The sequence below is a fragment of the Vulpes vulpes genome, chromosome 10 (assembly GCF_048418805.1).
Source record: "Vulpes vulpes isolate BD-2025 chromosome 10, VulVul3, whole genome shotgun sequence".
Lineage (NCBI taxonomy): Eukaryota > Metazoa > Chordata > Mammalia > Carnivora > Canidae > Vulpes > Vulpes vulpes.
The window spans coordinates 87133978-87153694 of NC_132789.1; the positions used below are offsets into that span (position 1 = coordinate 87133978).

General features: G+C 45.6%; 2 protein-coding genes across 3 annotated transcripts in view; one reads left to right on the forward strand and one right to left on the reverse strand.

The window, feature by feature from the left end:
• The window catches only part of FHIP1A (FHF complex subunit HOOK interacting protein 1A), a 230711-nt gene extending 218551 nt beyond the window's left edge, over positions 1 to 12160 (forward strand). The window contains exon 14 of the mRNA XM_072724824.1: positions 4792 to 12160. Within this exon, the coding sequence (XP_072580925.1) occupies positions 4792 to 5045 (254 nt within the window). The 3' untranslated portion in view covers positions 5046 to 12160. The remainder of the gene's footprint in view (positions 1 to 4791) is intronic.
• Positions 10725 to 19717, reverse strand: part of GATB (glutamyl-tRNA amidotransferase subunit B) — an 89825-nt gene continuing 80832 nt past the window's right edge. For both annotated transcript variants that reach the window (XM_072724825.1, XM_026016591.2), the window contains 2 exons: positions 14334 to 14468; positions 10725 to 12858 (listed from right to left, as the gene is read on the reverse strand). In XM_072724825.1, coding sequence (XP_072580926.1) covers positions 12730 to 12858; positions 14334 to 14468 — 264 coding nt within the window. In that variant the 3' untranslated portion in view covers positions 10725 to 12729. The remainder of the gene's footprint in view (positions 12859 to 14333; positions 14469 to 19717) is intronic.

Below are 19717 nucleotides of genomic sequence, written 5' to 3' on the forward strand. Positions count from 1 at the left end.
TCACTCATACCTTATGCTTTGTCCCGGCTGCAGACTGCTTCATGGCAGTGGCCGCCAGGTGTGTGTCCAGGGGAACTTGATCCCACCATATCGGTTATCAAATTAGCCACGCTTGATGCTTTCTAAGGTCTGTGACGTTCGGGAGGCTTTGACGTGCAGGAAGCTTCCCTCAGGGAAGAAGACTCTCCTTTAACAGAGTTGTTCAGATGAACTCCCCAGCTTCTTTCAGATCCCAAAGTGACACCCTCCTCTCAACTTTCAAAATCTCTAAGCTCATAGAATGAGACATGGTCTTGTCCCCTCGCGCAGCCCTGACTCCTGACGCATTGAGTGTGACGTGATCGCCTACAAATAAATGAGTTGAATCCGGGAGTGTGAGGGTCCCGACAGCGGGCCAAACATTGGGGTTTGCGGCGTCGGCGTGCTGTGGACAGGGAATGAGTCTGGAATGGATTTCTCGCCTAACTTTGAGATCTTTTCAGACCCAGAGCAACATTTTACTTTTTTTTTTTTTTAATTTTATTTATTTATGATAGGCACACAGTGAGAGAGAGAGAGAGAGGCAGAGACACAGGCAGAGGGAGAAGCAGGCTCCATGCACCGGGAGCCTGACGTGGGATTCGATCCTGGGTCTCCAGGATCGCGCCCTGGGCCAAAGGCAGGCGCTAAACCACTGCGCCACCCAGGGATCCCCCAGAGCAACATTTTAGAAAACCACTCCTGAGTCTGACATTTATTTGTACTTCTCTTCTTCCCTCCTTTTCCTTCAGGTGCCTGGGTGCTTGTTAGGATGGGTGGAACCGGGTGCCTGGAGCCAGAGTTGCTCGGTCACGCAGGCCCTGCAGTCCCTTGGCCTCCAGGCAGCCCTGGTGAGAAATGAGCCTCCTCACTAATGCTGCACACAGAAGCGAAGGTCCACGTGGGCAGACTTCCTGTGCCAGCTGTCACACGGTCCTCCTTGAGACTATTGATTTCTGGGCTCAGCCACTTCCCCTCAAATACTTTCCAAACCATAGAGGTTGTATTTACTTGTATTTAGTTATCTTCAGAGTCCTTTCAGATCTCTAGTTCTGGAAGGGAGGTTGGGTCAGTGGTATTTTCTTTATTTTATTCATGAGAGACACACAGAGAGAGGCAGAGACACAGGAAGAGGGAGAAGCAGGCTCCATGCAGGGAGCCTGACATGGGACTCGATCCCAGGTCTCCAGGATCACACCCTGGGCCGAAGGCAGGCACTAAACCGCTGAGCCACCCAGGGATCCCTTTATTTTTTTAAATTTTAAATATTTATTTATTTATTTAAATTTAGTATTTTCATTTTATAGAAAAGGAAGTGGAGACACTGTACAATAAGCTAGTTGCCAGGTAGGAACTATAACTTGGGTCTTCTTGCTGTTGAGCTGAGGGCCTGGTGGTGCTTTGTGACACCCCGAGGCCACTCCCACGCTGATAGCACCGCCCTCTGTAAGGGTTTCCCTGTGAGTCCTCATGGGCATGCTCCTGCCTTCATTAGTGAAGACAGTTTTTTGTTTTTTGTTTTAAAGATTCGATTTATTTATTTGAGAGAGAGAGATAGCAAGAGACAGAGCACAAGCAGTGGAGAGGGAGGAAACAGACTCCCCACTGAGCAGGGAGCTGGATGTGGGGCTCAGTCCTGGGACCCCGGGGATCATGACCTGAGCCAAAGGCAGCCACTTAATTAAGCCACCCAGGCGTCCCAGTGAAGACACTTTTGGTTCTTGGATTCAAGTGGGTCAATGAGCCTTAGTAATGACACTTTTTTTTTTTTCTTAAGTGATAACACATATTGGAATTCATGATCAAGCTAGATAAATGAGTCACAAAAACCCTTTTTGGGGAAAAGAGGAGTGAATGTGAAAGAGAAAGATGGAGATGAGGAATGTGCACCAGTTCCAGGGAGATCAGGTGTGGGGAAGACCTGATGTTGGGCAGCTCCTTCCCTCCTTCATTCAGTGAATGTTTATTAGCTTCTATGAATAAGGAAGTGTGCTGGGGGCTGTGCAGGCCACATCACCCATGGGCTCGGCTCTCAGAAATCTCAGTCTGGGAGAGGACTGAAAACGTAAGATCACGAGGCTGGAGGGCAATGCAGGCCTTAGCTGGTTAATAAAATAAGGTGGGAGACTAGAGCAGAGAATGGCCTCTGGGCCAGGAAGCGGAAGTCTCTGTGGAGTCAGGGGCAGCGACGTGATGGATGACCCTGCCTCTGTATACGTTACACATATTGACTCACTGGTTTGTTTGTTTTTTTTTTTTTAACCTCCTTTTTGTTCATTTATTAAGGTATAATTAACATACGATGTTATATTACTTTTAGGTGTACGACATTGAATCAACAATTCCGTGCATTTCTCCGTGCTCACTACCCTAAGTGTGGTTACCATCTGTCACCACACATTCTTGCAGTGGTAGTAACTATATTCCTCACGCTTTACTTTTCATCTCTGGGACTTACTTATTTTATAACTAGAAATTCGCACCTTTTAATCCCCTTCATCTATCTCCCCCCATCCTGCTGCCATCTCTCCCGGGGCAACCACCAGTTTGTTCTCTGTTTCAGTCTATTTTGTCTTTCTTTGTTCATTTTGTTTCTTAAATTCCACATATAAGTGAATCATATGGTATCGTTTTCTGTCTGACTTATTTCACTTAGTCTAATGCCCTCTAGGTTCATCCATGTTGTAACAAAGGGCAAGATTTCATTCTTTTTTATGGCTAATGCTCCATTACACACACACACCACTAGATCTTTATTCATTCCTCCATCAGCGGACATTTAAGTTAACTTCTATATCTTGGTTATTGTAATGCTGCAGTGAACATAGGGTTGCACAAATCTTTTCAAATTAGTGTTTTTTTTCTTTGAGCAAATACTCTGAAGTGAAATTATGCATCATATGATAATTTTTTTTAAAACTTTTTGAGGAAAGCCCATACTGTTTTCCACAGAGGCTGCACCAGTTTGCATTCCCACCAACAGTGCAAGAGGCTTCCTTTCTCTCCACCTCCTCGCCAACGCTTGTTATGTCTTGTCTTTTTGATTCTAGTCCTTCTGACAGGTGTAAAGTGGTGTTTCATTGTGGTCTCATTATTCAGGTCTTCTGCCAACATTTAATTGGATTGTGTTTTGGTATTGAGTTGCGTATTGACTCATTTAATCCTCAGAGCAACTTTTGACCTGTGAGGACATCAAAGTACAGAGAGGTAAAGCCACCTCCTTGATGCCGCTCAGTCCATAAGTGGCAGAGTCTGTGCTCTTCTTAACCACTGCCCGGTGTCTCTTGGGACTAGTAAGAGTTAGAGGTGTGGAGAGCTATGGGGAAGGGAATTCCATGAACAAAGTCTTGGCCTGGAATCACCGCCCACGAGTCCCACTCCTCACTGTGGTCCAGGCCAGCTTCCCTAATGAGCTTTCCTGGGCCCTTTGTAGAGCTTCGGTGCTGAAGGACTGGCGTGGGGGTGCCAGTGGGTGGTCTCCCAAGGTCTCCCAGTGTGCTTCAGGGATGTCAGCGCTTTTGTCCTCTATTGTCAGGACATGTTGTGTGTTTCTGCCAAAAGGTAGCAGCAGACTGATTTTCAGCAACTTTTCCAGTTCTTTATGGCATGAACTGTGATAAACTTTAATCTAAAAGATATTTAAAGCAGTAAAGCAGAGGATTTTTTTTTAACACTAAAGACTATAGTAGTGAGATGTGGAAAGTACTATAAATGTCAAGAATTTTTAGTGCTGTAGTTATGCGACACTCAGAGTGTTGAAAAATGGGACTGAATTCTAAAAAGCAGCCAAAATAATGAAGAACTTGAATGTAATGATTTATAAAGAGTAGTGAGACTGTGAGTAGGGGCAGAAGGAGGCATAAATAACCCCTATATATATATATGAAGACTGAAGACATTTAAGAATTAAGTAGTCAGGAAAGTTGAACCATTTTAATTAGTAAAACTGATTTGATATGGAAATGCAAATCATTTGAATATGTTAAAGTTTGGGCTCAGCCCAGACCCCTGTTATTGAAACTGAGACGGAAACCCCTGGAAACCTTTCCTAAAGGGAGGCTTCCAAGCCACTTACTGCCACTGGATGTCCATGGTTGTGGGAAGTTGCTGGTCTGGTTGGTCTTAGCGGCACCCAACTTCCTCTCCCTTATTTCCAACCTTGCAAAAGCTTTTTCCATTCTGTTCTCCAAAGACGGCTGGAGGTCCCGGCCGCAAGCAGCTGAGGGTCCTGAGGGAGCCCTTGAGGCCCGAGCTGCACTGGGAATGGCTTGTGTAGTCCAGCATGTCTCCTGCGGCAACGTTATGTGATCGGGCCTACTTGGTAACGGTAGAGTAGTTCCCCCCAGTACCAGGAGGCTGGGGAGAGCAAGTGGAGCCTCTGGACTCCCCCAGGTAACACGCGGTTAGCTGAGTCTTCACCTGGTTGATGCAGTGGCTTCATTTTTTCCCTTTGCCATGTCCTGGGCATAGAAGGTTCCTGATCAACCTATTTTCTTGCTACGCTTTCTGCCTACATTTCCTTACACAGGATTTGGGATAAAACTCTTGTATCACGTGCCCTCTGCTGGAGGTTATCTGCTGTGCAAATATGCGAGCCACAGGGTGGACATGGTGTGTGTTCAAGGGCTGTGTCTTCAGATTTGTTATAGGAACTGAAGCCACGACTGGTTCCCTCAGACGCCACCCCTCAAACACACATACTTCACTTAATGAGAGGATGGACGTAAAGGACTATGGAGGGGCACCATGTGACCGTTTTCTTTCTGGTTTCAGATCCCATTCAAGATGCTTCCAGGACAGGAATTGGCAAGAACCTTTTGGATGGTCCCCCAAGAGTGCTTCAGCCCTTCCTGACAAACAGAGCCAAGGTGGCTGGGGTGCCGCCAAGCCTGCCCCTGCCCGTGAGGAACACCATGCTGGCCGCTGCCCTCTTCCCCGAGTTCCTGAAGGAACTGGCTGCCTTGGCCCAGGAACACTCCATTCTGTGCTACAAGATCCTCGGTGACTTTGAGGACTCCTGTTGTTAGCTTTTTTTTTTTTTTTTTTTCTAAATAGAGGTTCTTGTTTTTTAAGGTTTTAGTGTCTTGACTGAATGTTAAATGCAAAGCTGCTTACAGAAATTTCTACTTTGATATTTCCTGACAATACTTGATTTGTGGGGAGGGCAATTTTCTGTATACCTCCTCTTTCTCTAGCCGGGTCTTTCCACCTTATATAGAATGTAAGTCTCATAAGCTGGTGGCTCCTTTGGCAGGTTTTCCTTCTTCCTCCTCCAGTTTTTCGGTTGTTTAATTCTCCCATCCCTTTGAGTCACTCATCTTGCAGCTTAGGTCACAGTAAGCCAATCCTGGGGTTCAGTGATTTCTGTAGGTGCCCCGGGTCAGAAGGCTGAGCTGTTCAACACACACGAGGAGTGCACATCTGCTCTGCTGCCTTCTGTGTTCTGGCTCCATTTCACAAAAGGGAAGAATAAAGATGGAGCCCCTCTTGCCTCCGTCATGCAAGCACACATCTTATGTCCCTTTGCATTTTACTTCCAAGATTTGCACTCTGCCCAAACCGTGTTGCCTTATGATACGGGCAAATCCACCAGTCTCAGCTCTCTGCCTGGGAAGTCAGATGTAGTGGTGGAGAATTTGGAATGCAGGGAAATTTTCTTGTTGCTTGAGAGCTTTCTTTAATCAGTATATCAATACCTAAACACTGGAAATGGCCTTATTTTAGTAAGATTTGCACAAAATGAAATATACAAACTGTTACATTGGGTTTTAGGACTTTGATCTGATGAAGCAAGCAGGGTATCATACACTTCTGTATCGTTATTTTTTAAGTGTTTTATGAAAGGCAAACAATTTGTGAAGCTATGTCACAGTGGGTTTTTTGGGGTTAAGGGGAAGTATGGAGTGGGGTGGTGGGAGGAAGGATAAAGGTAAACTAAATGCAGCCTGTAAAAAATACTGGCCACTGTTTTAGATTCTGTGTGCTTTCTCTAATATGTTGCACTTTGCAGAGAAACAGGAACTATACAGCCTCTTTGGGACACGGGATGGAAGTGTGAACAGGTCACGGGGAGCCCTGCAAAGCCAAGTGCCTGCTGGTGACTCACTGCACACAGAAATGCTGCCTTCTGAGTAATGGGGTTCATTAGAAGGCCCCAACATGATGTATTAGCGCCTCTGTGCTGCTTTGCAGCCTGCTCCAGGAGGCGTAATTATACCTAGCGCCAGTCTCCTTAAACCACCAAGAGGGAGAAACACACACAATAATTGTGCATTAAAAATGAGACCATAAACAGCTGATATTTGTGGATATCCAATTCCCGCCCCCACCCCTTATTTTGTGCAGGTGAGAAGCACATAACAGGGGCGGGCCTCCCTGTCTGGAGGGAAATTGGAAGTCCCAGCTCTCCTTGTTTTCTGTGTGGGCATCGCTGCTGGACCCTGGGGGCAGCCACAGGTCTGGCCATCATGCCTCTGGAGAATGGGTATGGGCTTAATCAGGCCCCTGGCAGAGGAGAGCAGTGGGGGGACAGAGTCACAGCTGAGACCCTGCAGAGCAGAGGCTGCTTTTTTGTGCTTCTTGGATCTTGTCGCAGCTTTGTATTGAGAGAGCGCCAGCCCAAGGAAATGAAGATCCCAGGAGATCTGGTCTGGGCTAGGAGGCTCTTAGCAGCCCGTCTCACAGTGTTTCCCAGTCTAAACAAGAAACCAAAGATACCAACCTATTGTCTGTTTCTGACTTCACATCCATCTGTCTTGGAAAAGGGTTTGCCCAGCTGTGGTACAGCAGTGGGAACGTATGAGGCCTGGCAGACTGGCCTGCTCGGGGCTTCCTGGCACTCACTGGTATAGGCAAACTCCCGGGTCTCCAATGGAAAAGAACTTGGCTTAAGGTAGAGAAAAAAGAACAGGAAGATGGGATTTAAGCTGTAATTTATTATCCTCTAGCGTTGTTTTGCACAAGTATTTATCTTCTGGTTTGGACTTATACCTAAAATGTTAAAGTTGTATCTGGAAAGTATATTCCTCAGCTTTTTGGTTTGATGTACTCTTCTCTCCATTATCCAGTGTTGGTGTCTATTCTTCTTCAGTCCATGTTGCTTTATTAGAGTACACCACAGGCCCGCATAGAAGGTGCCCTTTTAGGAAAGAGATTGCTTTTGTGCCTCCTAGCGTTTTTAAAAATAGGTATTGAACTAGACTAACCTTAAAGGAGGAGAGAGATGACCCAGTGTCTGGGGTGGGAGGCAGGAAAATTAACTCCTATAATGGGGTGCTGGTAGCAAACTCCCATGATGACCCTACTTGGAATTGGAAACTGGCTCATCTGTCTGAATCCGATATAGGCCTCCTCCAGAGTATTGTGTCCAGGGGTTTTCAAAATGAAGTCAGAAATTTGATCTGGAAATACATTATAGAGAACTGGAGAACACACACGGTTGAGGGAAACAGCCAGGTTCAGAGAATGGTGTAGACATAACAGAGGAGAAACAGCAGAATCCCGAGGCTACAAAAAAGAGCAAATCCTGAAGGGTTTGGAGGAATGACCCTCCATCTAGGCCAATATGAAGACACTGTGCAGCAGGTGGGTGATGATGGGAATTCCTTGGTGGGCAAAATCATGGTAATGTAGAGTATTCAATCAAAGTAACGGATGAAGCCCTTAGAAATGTGTATTTTGTAATGTGTTTGAGAAAAATTTGTAAAGATACTGGCATGCTTTAAAATGTCCCAGAGCGTGGTCACTTTTCCATGTGACAGGCTCCCAGACACTGTGCTATTTGCTGGAAGGCACAGGGGGCACAGACCCTTACCTGCAGCCCCAAGGTTGGCGTCACTGTGTCTAGCCTGATGATCCTGGGCAGTGAAAGCCACTGCAGGGTTCCTGGAACCTCACACATAATTTCTCCATTCATAATGCAGGGTCTGAGGTAAAGTTCTAGATGGGGTGAATTTTATGATTCAAAATATAGGCTGAGCACTAGGGTATTTAAAATAGATTTTTAGAAATGACCAAGTAAATGTTTTTAAAAATTTAAACAAAGAAATTCCAGGTGAGTTTAGCCTAAAATACAGTTTCTTGGGGGGTGGGTGGGTAAATTACAATTTCCCAGCCATGAAATGGAGACTCTGGAATAACCAATTACAGAGATGTGATTTTCGTGATCAGTAGATATACTTCCTTTCCCTGGTATTTAGAGGAATCGTGAAATTGCCCCCCTTTTATCTAGTACTGTCTTGGAAAATACTTTGATGTACTGATGGACTGGAACTGAGGTCTGTGTCACGTGTAGGGAGGATGCATCCAGTTCTTTTTTGGGTCCTCAGGAGTACCTTTTCCTTAGCAAGTGGCTTTAAGTCAGATGTAGTTGTTGATTTTCAATCCACTGAGACATCATGGAGCCATGGTGTTGTCAGGAGAACATCCTCTTACACATAGAATCCAGAGACAGGATATGAGACTGTTCGGGTTGCCTGTTCAGGTTGGGCAGCCAGTGGTACTCAGGGTGGAAAGATGTTTCGACATCTCTGAATCGGCATGGTTGCCATGGTTACATGGGTTGACTTCTAGATCTGTTTAGAGGTTCAGGAGTGTATAAGGGCTGCTCATTCTAAATCTGGATCAGCGTGCCTAGGTCGTTTTCACGGGAGAAGCGCTGCCCTGGCCGGGGTAGGCCAAGTCATCGGCGTGATGTGAAATGTGTGCAGCATAAGCTCCAGTTCTCATTTAAGGGCAGTTCAGTTTAATTGCTAATTACCAGTCCTGTATTTACTGAAATGGCTGTCAAGCTTGCCATTTTTATGAAACACTTTATTGCAGGACAGCTATTATTGCACGTGCTACTTCAAGTCACTGGCCCAAGCCAGTGTAATTTGTGGCTTGCTGTGAATCTCGGCCAGCTCTGCAGTGTTAGCTTTTCCTGGAACCAGCAGTCGGTCCTCTGGTGGCTGGGGCCACCCAGCTCTCAGTCATTAAGAAGGTATTCTCAGGCCCCTTCTCGCTTCAACCATCATTCTATAAATCACACAGCACTAATTCTCCATCAGATCACAGCTTAAAACAGAACTCTGTCGAACTGGTTTATACTCCATCCTTAAATCACATCACTGACGAAACATTTTAAGAAAATGGAGTGGACGTTTTTCCTTTTTTGAATGACCATCATAAACCTAATGCTTTAGAAAGAGCTCTTGGAAGACTAAGAATTGTTTTCAGGATAATTTTGCCTCAGTAAATCCTCTCTACATTCAGGCATTTATTAGGCCATTACTTGTTTTGGAGGACAGATTATCCTGGCAGCTCATTAACTGGATAAACGGGTTTAGTGTAAGATTTTTGGTGAGGTCCTACAGGGAAGAGGACAGGAGGAAAAGTGGGGGGAAGCCTTTAGTTCTTTGGTGTCTGCACTTGGGATCCTAAGACAGAGGATGATTTTAGCTAGGACTGACCCTTCCCATCAGGTCACTGTGAATTCCTTTCCCGTCTCACGACATGTGAGTAAACCTCACTCTCAGCCACACAGGTTACAAGGCTGCCAATAGGCACCATCGCTATGCATTCGATATGTAGTTCAGGCATCTTTTGGGGAGCTTAGATTTACTATGTCATTTCAGAACCTGACAAGGGTGATGGAAGCTCTTAGGCCAGATTATAAATTTCATGCAGCTGAGGCTGCAGAAGTCTGTGCTTCCTTGTAGGTCTGTTGACTTTTTATTGGGACAAGTCTGCAAAAGACCTGTAACGAGGCCCCTTTTTGCCCTGGAGATATTTTTAAGAGGGAATTTGATCTTACTTAAATGATTTTTGCTAATTTGTTTGGCTAAGGGAGGCAATGGGAGAGGATTTCAGTCAGATTCTGTCCATCTCCTGCTTTAGGGTCAACTGTGTTCACAAATAATCCATGGATACATTAGTCTAAAACCTGCCAGGGAAGCATGGTAGCCATTGCCATGCTGCTTTTGGTAATGGTTTATAAATAACAATGGCCTTTGAGAGAGATTCAGTGTGTGTTTTTCCACCAATAGTCACTATGCAGAACCCTTGAAAGGCTGCAGCACATCCAGTAGAAATGAGAAACACAGTGTGAACTGTGTAGGTCATTCCCATAAGCTGTGTATTGAATTAACTAACTCAAAGCTCTAGGAGGGTGTGTACTTTCAAAAATTCCCTAGCCTGCCTTCTTCCAGATAAGCAATAATTACAAAAGTGTGTGTGTGTGTGTGTGTGTAAGCTCAGCTAAAACATGCCAAACTTGGTATAAATAACAATTAGCTTCCTTTTCCTGGGGCATGTATACTTTGAACGATAGGAACAGAAGTTCACCATGTTGCAGAAGCCTGGACAGAGTCAAGTAGCTCCTTCCTAGACCCAGATGTCCAGGATTTAAAAGCCTACTGGTTGGCAGCACCAACCTCCCATACCAAAAGGCCCCACAGAAAGCTGTCCACTAATTTTATTATATAAATTCAATCACTGTTCACTGAAGTTATTCTGTGCCACATTGTGTGCCAAGTGTTGAGGCTGATGTTAACCTCCCGCCAGAACCAACCAACCAACTCATTTTCAACTAATAGAACACATGGTTTGGGCCATGGTTTATGGCTAGGTAGAGCTGGGTCATGCCGACCTGAAGAAGAGCCGGTTTTCCAATACACCCCCACCCCCAGCCTATAGGTGTGTGGGTTCCAATGAAAGATGGCAATGGCTTTACCTGTGGCACCAACTCATACATTTTAATGAGATTTTCATCAGAACAGCAAACAACCAGACTAACTTCTCACTCATGGAAAGACTATGAGCAGAGCCATACTTGTGAATTTCTGACACTGTTGTGCAAGCACATCTTTTGACTGTATGGTCAGGTTCCAAGTAACATACCTGAGCTGTGCTTTGACTTTTTCTATTACCAGTTACAACAACACACCTGTCCAATTTTCAGGATGTCAGAAGTGGGCATGCAAGATCATGGGGCAATTGTCAGAGGTTGACAGTCATCGATGTAAAGATCAGATGTTCTCATGATGGCATTTTTCTCTGGAAATGATCCATACTACAGTTTACACTGGATGTAACAGGTTGGGTAAATGTCTTCATGCAGCTGCCCCCAAAGCCTTGATTTAAAATGGCCTGGAAAGCTCCCCGAGTGTCTTCTGTAGAGTTTGATGTCCAAGAGCCAGAATTTTGGTGAAAAAGGAATTTGTAAAACCAAGCTGAACCATGTTATTTCTAACAGTGATCCTGCCAGAATCGGTCTTTGATTGCCTTTGCCCTTCTGTAATTCAGACTTGCAAGGCGAGGGGAGGGAATGGACGCTGCCTTTTTTCTCTCAAAAAGAAAAATACTTTACTCCGAGGTCCAGTAGTTTTCAGTATTGGAACAGAATGCGTGAGGGGCACACAGCCTCCTGGGTGAGGTGACACAGTCCCTAACAATCCTAAGTTTTTTTTTTTTAAACCTTACCTCTTCATGCTTGTCTGGAATAAAGCACACAGCTGGTCTCCTTTCTGTCCCTGCCTTCTCGACGCTTCTGTCACACTCTTAGGGAAGTCCTGAGTAACTGCCAGCTGCTGGAGCACCATCTGTTGCCACGCTGGCCACAGGGAGGGTCTGCTCTTCTCCAGTCTCCCAGCTGCCCCTGCGGCACTACTCGTGATGACAATGCCCGGACTCTTCTTAGTAGGCTAGGGGAATTCAGTGTAAACACGGAGACTCCAGAGTCTGGTCTGTTCCTTATGCCACGGTGTGACATGTGCTTTTAAAAAGGAGCATTTGAGAAATTGGTCTTTAAGCACTCTGAGCCAGAGGTAACAGGCATGCAGTGCACGGAGGGGCGCTCCAGTGCGGTAGACAGATGGCATTACTGTCCCCAGCACAGGGGCAAGGGCAACCCAGGCTTCATGAAGATGTTAACCGCACCGGAATTACTGGTAAAGGTCAAGATTTTGATGTACTAGTTGATAATCTTATTCTTCCCAGGCAAAACAAATCAGTTTAATGTTACAGCTTTTTTCCTTTTTATCCTTTTTCTGGCCTGGGCAGTGGGGCGGAAGAGTTATCAACTGCACAATCTTTGAAGTGTAAGTTAATTTTTTATGTGATATTTCAGTATATATTTTATTCATTAAATTTATTTGAAAACTTCTGTGTGTTTGTTTGGTTTTTTTTTTTCCCCTCTTAGTCCACAGATTGGAGAAAGGCTAGCAAGACCAAACCCTCCTCCCCATCTTCAGAGGCCTCCCGAGATAACCATGTGTTTACAGCATGTCGATTCTGCTGTGGTTTTTAGTCCCACTCATCTACTTTCAGGTCTCAAATACTGCGTCTCAACCATGGTCTCTCTTGACCACTGCTCATTCCTGGCACCCAGAGCAGTGCTTGGTTTTTGGGACTTACTCAGAAATATTTGTTAACGAACTGCAGAATGAGGCGTTTTCTTAGAATGGTGACATCATCTGAAATGGTGCCTCCTTTAGTTCAGAATCACTGAGCACTGGAACGTGCTATTTGCTAACCACTCCTGTGGTTGGAGCCATTTCGAGGTCCATGAAGCAACCGGGCTGTCACTACTGGTCTGTGTGAGGGGCATCCTGGGGCTCCAGTTGGAGCCAGGGCCTGGGAGGCACCAGCTCTGTCGAGCCCCTGGATGTCAGGTGTCCCAGGCTCTGGTTCTCAGTCACGGCTGCCCACTCTCCCTCAGGGACCCAGAATGGCTCACGATGACAGCTTCTTCTCCAGGATCTCCTTTATCACAGTTGGGTCTGCTCGGCTGAGAGTTGCTTTTCGGACCAACCCAATCAGTTTGTTTATAGCTCTGGGGTTTCCCCTCTTCATGGCCAGTACCTTTAAAGACAGAAATTGTTTTACAGGAGAAGATAATGACGTGCATACTTAAAAATACTAAATTAAGGTTTATGTTTACTGGAATTTAGATTGTTTCTCTTCTGTTAGCATTAGATATTAAATGAGAAAAGGAAGAGGGGTGGGTGAGCTCCTGGGGTGGTTTCTGGGCTCCTGTCACAGGGCATGTTTGTCACTCTGCTGTTTGATGAAAGTGGACAAGAGGGCTGTGATGCATCATGACTGTTTGCCCACAGAGAGAGCAGGTGCACAGGAACAAGGCCGTGCTCCTGGGTGCCACAGTGACAGGAGGACATGGAGCTTCTCAGTCTTGGGGGTGAGTAACCTCTCTAAAAGGAATGATCTAGTCTAGTCAGAGCGAGGTCCTTCTCTAATCCTCCAGTGGTGTTCAGCAGGCACTGAAATGCACAGCTTTCCTCCCCCTCTCTTAACCCCCTGCCAGGAAGACATGTTTATCAGAAAACAAATCCACAGAATGGCAACTCTCCCAGAGCATTTGGGTTGGGGGGTGCGCTGTGGTGGGCAAGATGGGGACTATGGAAGCAGGAGGCTCCAGATTCCTATTAAACAGCCATGGGCTGCCAGGGCCACCCACTCTGACCTCCTGCTCGGCAGCATCTTGATGGGTAATAACGTGTGAGTGTCTGCACTTGGTGCCGGAGAACGAGTCCAAAACAGAGAGTGTGTCTTAATCAGTCACTACAGATGAGGCAGGAAGATGGAGATTGCCCAGACGCAGTGCAAGCTCATTTTCCTTATCGAGAGCTCTATTCAGAGCTGTTAGTGTTCCTGGCAAGCCGATGGGTGGGTGGGTATTATTCTGAAAGCGATGCTAGCAATTTTTTACCCACTAAAAAATCTCTAGACAATGTGATTAGACTTGGGGAGGGAGGGATGGTGGTACTCTAGCTTTTTTTTTTATTTTATTTTGTTCTATGCTCAGAACACAAAAGGACTTGGTTTTCAGGTATGCTCCTGTCAAGGATTTTCTCCATAATTTACAAATAATTTTCCTTTCTGCCTTTCTACCCACCTTTCAAAGGCAGGGAGCTAACGGGTCTGCCTTTCTTTCCTTTCTGCAGTCATGCCTGCTGGTTTATTAGTGAGAGGTCTCCTTATAAAGCAGAGCTAGCTAGAACACATTCAAAGTGCATCATGCTGGCAGGTCAAAACTTGGACCTAGGGAGCTTGATAAACACCCCTGTAAACCAAACTCCAGGAGATTAAACCCCAGAAATGGATATTCCTTATAGGAAAAGTTGTCTTTTTCTGACATTCGCCTAATTTGAGCTCTTGACCTTAGCTAAAAACAGATAAAATGTATCAGGGGCTTCCTGATGCAACTGGGCCAGCCCTTATCAGGAGGGGTCTCAGGGCCACGAAAGGGAGCGGTGGAGAGGCTGTCGCCGGGTCCGCAGGCCGCCACGGGGACCCCTCACCCTGCAGGCCGTCCTTACCACTTGCGGGTGCTCCTCCATCACAGCGAGGCAGACCTGGTCCAGTGCCTCCCCATCCTGCATCAGTTCCAGCTGCTTTTCTGAAACAATCTGCGATGGAGTCTTCCCTTTACTCCTCCATAATTCCTCAAACACCTATGGGCCAGAGTGGGGGGGAGAGGGGGCATAGACATGAGCGCTTGCCTGGCTCTCCAGGCTGCACCCGGGGCGGGGGGGCGGCAGGGACACACCCAGAATGAGGCCGCTGCAGGGAGCCCCTGGCCAGGCTGAGCTGCAGGCTGGGAACAGAGCAGGCCGCGGGGGGGCCCTTGGCACCGGTGGGGTCGGTGCACGGCAGGGGGCTGGAGGAGCTGCACCCCGAGGCCGAGCCAGCAGCAGCTGGGCCCACGCCACCGGCACCTGCACGGAGGGAGGCCGTGTTGACGAGGGCAGCACGGCCGAGGGAGGTAACCGCTGCACCGAAATGAATGAAGTCCCCAAAAACGTCTGCTGGGAATTATGATCTTAGGGGGGCAAGAGAGGGGTCCCATAATGAAGCTACAAAATGGAAAATAACTAAAAACATAAATCCTAATCCGCAGGGGCCTGTGCCACGCCACATTTATCCCCTACTGGTAGAGCTAGACCCGAATCTGGCTAGGATAATTAAGTTAATGGTGTATTTTTTTTTTTTTTTTGAAGCAGTAACAAATCCCCAAACTTATCAAAGTAAGGGAAAAAGGAATACATTTTTAAAGAAGGCCTAGCCTAGGGGAGTCCTCCTCCTCCCTCTTTTTTTCTGGGGTGACCTGGAAGGGGTGGGGTGTGGGTCCCCGGTTAGTCTCCGGTGCCCCCTGCATCTCCGCCTGCAGCCAGGACCGGGCACAGAATGCGCCTTACGGATGTTCCGGCTGAAAATGGGCCAGCCAGGAGCCCCTCCTCCCAGACACGCAGGGCTTGTCAATAATTAGCACACGCAGCGGAACAAACGAAGGGGAAGATGCCGGGAATCTCCGTAGGGCTCAAAGTGTTCCCCTATGGACGGAAATAACCATGAATACTTGTCACAGCTACAAGGTCCGCGCCTCCTCGGCTCAGCCATCAGGATGCCCCCCGCGACTGTGGCCCGGCGAGGTCCTGGGTGGGCCGTCCCGTGGGCTCCCCCGCAGGGCGCCCTCCGGCTCCAGCACTGCAGCCCTGGCTGCTTCTAGAAAACCTGCCCCTGCTCTTAGAAAAACACTGAATGTATAAGCCTCTAATCAATTTTGCAACTACTTTTCTACCAGAAAAATGGGTAAGGCACTGAGGGCGAGGGCCACAAAGGCACGTAAGAATGTTCCATGCCTTCAACAAACATATAATGGCGTGCTGGCAGCACTGGAACTGGAGGGCGGAACGATGTGTGACGTAGATCATACCCAGGGAGCTGCCGAAAGCAAGTCTGAAGAGTTTCTCTGACCTCTTTCCCTGATACATTTTTCTTAAACAGACTTAGAATACTGTTGTAACCGTTCTAAGAGTACAGGGTAGGGCTGTAGGATCAAAGTGGCAGGGCAAGAGGATCCTGAACTTGCCTCGTCCCGCGGACCTGCCAGCTCTACGGCCACACACAGAGCAGCCCTTGCTGACGACAACCCGGGGACCAGCAGAGCAGCACTTCCACAACTAAAGATCGAATGGAAGAGCCACGCGGAGATGGGCAGGAGGGGCAGAGATGTGGTCTAGTCAGGACCCATGAGCCTGCTGTGGGCCTCCACGAGCAGGACGGATACCACAAATGCTCCTTCCTGAGGAGCATGGGGTTCAGGCCCCACATCAGGCACCCTTGCCTTGGGGACTATACCCCAAAGATGAGCACCCCTCCTCCCCAATAATGTCTGCCTTTAAAAATCAGCAGGGAGAGCAGGAGGGCTATAGGAAACAGCCTGCACTTCAAGGGCTGGCACATAAACTCACTCTGACACCCAACTCAGAGGCAGCAGTTTGCAAAGTGCTTGGACCACAAATGAAGATTTATTGGCTAATCTTAGAGTATGTGCCAGAGGTGCCTGGATCTGCGGGAACTTTCTTGGGCAAAGGAAGCACTGATAGGCGCCATTTCTGAGACTTTCCATCTACCTTGTTAGCACTGCTGAACCCACTCAGATGTTCCCCTACAAACCCACCCTGCCTGGCAGGGACCTCTCCAACAGTTTCTGTGTACCACATGTGGGAAGTAGCTGGGGCTGGCACTACCCCAAAGTGGCTCCTGCTCTGCTGCACCCAGTGGGTGGACTTGGCTGGTCCTCACGAGCATAACCTACAACAGTCACAGCCATGCATTATAGACAGCTGGGTTGGGGGCCGCCCAAGCTCCCCGGTGTGCCTGGAGCATTAATGGTCAAGTACAACAAAATAGTGCATGCAACCCACAGAGGGAACACCCCTGGAGTACTTGGTTCTAGTGACCAGGAGAGGCTGTGTTGCTGGGACCCACAGGACACCTACAGAAGGTTATTCTTTCAAGACTGGGACATGTAGCTGATCTGCTTAATACATAGAAACAAATACAGAGAGGCAAAACGAAGAGACAGAGGGATACGTTCCAAACAAAAGAACAAGACAGAATTTCAAAATAATGAACTAAACAAAATGGAGATACACAATATACCCAATACGGAGTTCAAAGTAACAGTCATGAAGATGCTTGCCAAACTCGGGAGAAGAGTGGATGGACACGGAACTACAACAAAGAGAAAATATGAAAAAGAACCAATCAGAGCTGGGGGATACAGTAACTGAAATGAAAAATACAGAACAAGGAATCCATAGGAAATGAGAGGATGCAGAAGAATGGATCGGGCTCTGAAAGATGGTAGAGGAAATCTTCAAAGACGAAAAGCAAAAAGAAAAAGAAAGAGAATCTTAAAAGCAGCAAAAGGAAAGCAACTAGTTATGTACAAGGGAAACCCCAGAGGACTCTAAGCTGATTTTCCCACAGAAGTCTTGCAGATCAGAAGACAATGGCATGATATATTCAAAGTGCCAAAAGGAAAAAACCTACAATCATTAATACTACACCTGGCAAGATTATCATTTAGAATCAAAGGAGAGAGTTTCCCAGAAAGAAAAGCTAAAGGATTCCCCACTAAACCAGCCTTAGAAGAAATGTTACAGGGGGTAACGCCTGGGTGACTCCTCGGTTAAGCGTCTGCCTTCGGCTGAGGGCTTGGTCCTGGAGTCCTGGGATGGACTCCACATCGGGCTCCCTGCATGGAGCCTGCTTCTCCCTCTCCCTATGTCTCTGCCTCTCTCTCTCTGTGTCTCTCATGAATAAACAAATAAAATCTTAAAAGAGAGAGAGAGAGAGAGAGGGAGAGAGAGAAAGAGAAAGAGAAATGCTACAGGGACTTCTGTAAGTGAAAAGGAAAGCCACAATCAAAAGTAAGAAAATTGTGAAAGACAAAAAAATCTCTGATAAAAGCACACATACAGTAAAGGTAGAATGAAGGCTGAAAGACAAAAGTAGTAAAACCAACTCTACAAAAATCAGTTAATACACAAAATAAAAAGATCTAAAATATGATCTCCAAAACACAATGGGAAGGGGAGGAAAAATGTAATCCTTTTAGAATGTGTTTGAACTTAAGTGATCAACTTAAAAAAGGCTGCGGTATACGTAGGGTATTATATTCTGAACCTCATGGTAACCACAAACCAAAGAACTAATAATAGACACACACAAGATAAAGAAAAAAGAAATCCAAACATAACACTAAAATTCATCAAACCACAAGGGAAGAGAGTAAGAGAAGAAAGGAACAGAGATGAGCTACAACAACCAGGAAACAATGGGCAAAATGATAACAAGTACATACCTACCAATTACTTTAAATGTAAATGAACTGAATGCTCCACTCAAAAGATACAGGGTGGCTGAATGGATAAAAGAAACAAGACTCCAAAATGCTGCCTTACAAGAGACTCCTTTCAGATATAAACACACACAAAGACTAAAGTGAAGGGATGAAAAAAGATATTCTATGTAAATGGAAATGAAAAGAAAGCTGAGTTGCCAATAATTGTATCAGACAAAATAGATTTTTAAAACAAAGACTGTAAAACAAGACAAAGGGCACTACGTATTGATAACGGGATCAATCCAACAAGAAGATAGGACAATTGTATCTATGCAGGAGGACTTAAATACACAAGGCAAATATTAACATAAAGGGGGTAACTAACAAAAATACATTTCGCTCTTGAACAACATGGAAGTTAGGGGTGCTGATTGGCTGTGCAGTCAGAAACCATACAGAACTTTTGATTCTCCCAAAACTTAAGTACTAACAGCCTACTGTAGACCAGAAGCCTGATAACACATCAGTCGATGAACACATATTTTGTAGTTATATGTATGAGATACTGCATCTTTATAATAAACTAGAAGAAATAAAATATTAAGAAAATTGTAAGAGAAATACATTTCTATACTGTACTTATCAATACTGTAAGTTGTCTGCTCACAAGAATCATGTCAGTACCTACATCAATCTTGTCTTACACAAAACACTGTTAGATGCCTTACAAGAAAAATAAGACAAAGTGAAAGAAATTCTTTGTTTACAAAACAAAAACTTTCTAATGTATATTGAAAAAAATTATATATATAAGTGGATTTGTGCAGCTCAAACCTGTATTGTTCAAGGGTCAAGTGTACAATAATAGTAGGGGACGATAACACCTCACTTACATCAATGGATAGATCATCCAGATGGAAAATCAATAAGGAAACAGTGGTCTTAAATGACACACTAGACCAGACGGACTTAATAGATAAACACAGAGCCTACCACCTCAAAACAGCAGAATAGATATTTTTTTTTCAAGCGCACATGGAACATCTCCAGGAGAGATCACATGTTAGGCCACAAAACAAGTCTCAATAAATTTAAGAGGACTGATATCAAGCATCTTTTCTGACCACAATAATGTGAAACTAGATATGATTTCAAGGAAAAAAAAAAACCAAAACACTGGAAAGCACACAAACATGTGGAGGCTAAACATGCTACTGAATAAACAATGGGTCAAAGAAATTAAATTTGAAATTAAAAAAAAATTCCCTTGAAACAACTGAAAATGGAAACATAGCATTCCGAAATCTATGGAATGCAGCACAGGCAAATGTTCTAATAGGTAAGTTTACAGCAATACAGGCCTACCTCAAGAAACAAGAAAAGTCTCAAACAATCTAAACTTACACCTAAAGAAACTAGAAAAAGAAGAACAATGCCCAAACTTAGTAAGAGGAAGGAAATAACAAAGATCAGAGTAGACATAAAACAAATACACACACAAAATTTAATGAAACCAAGAGCTGCCTCTTTCAAAAGATAATCCAAATTGGTAAACTTTTAGTCAGA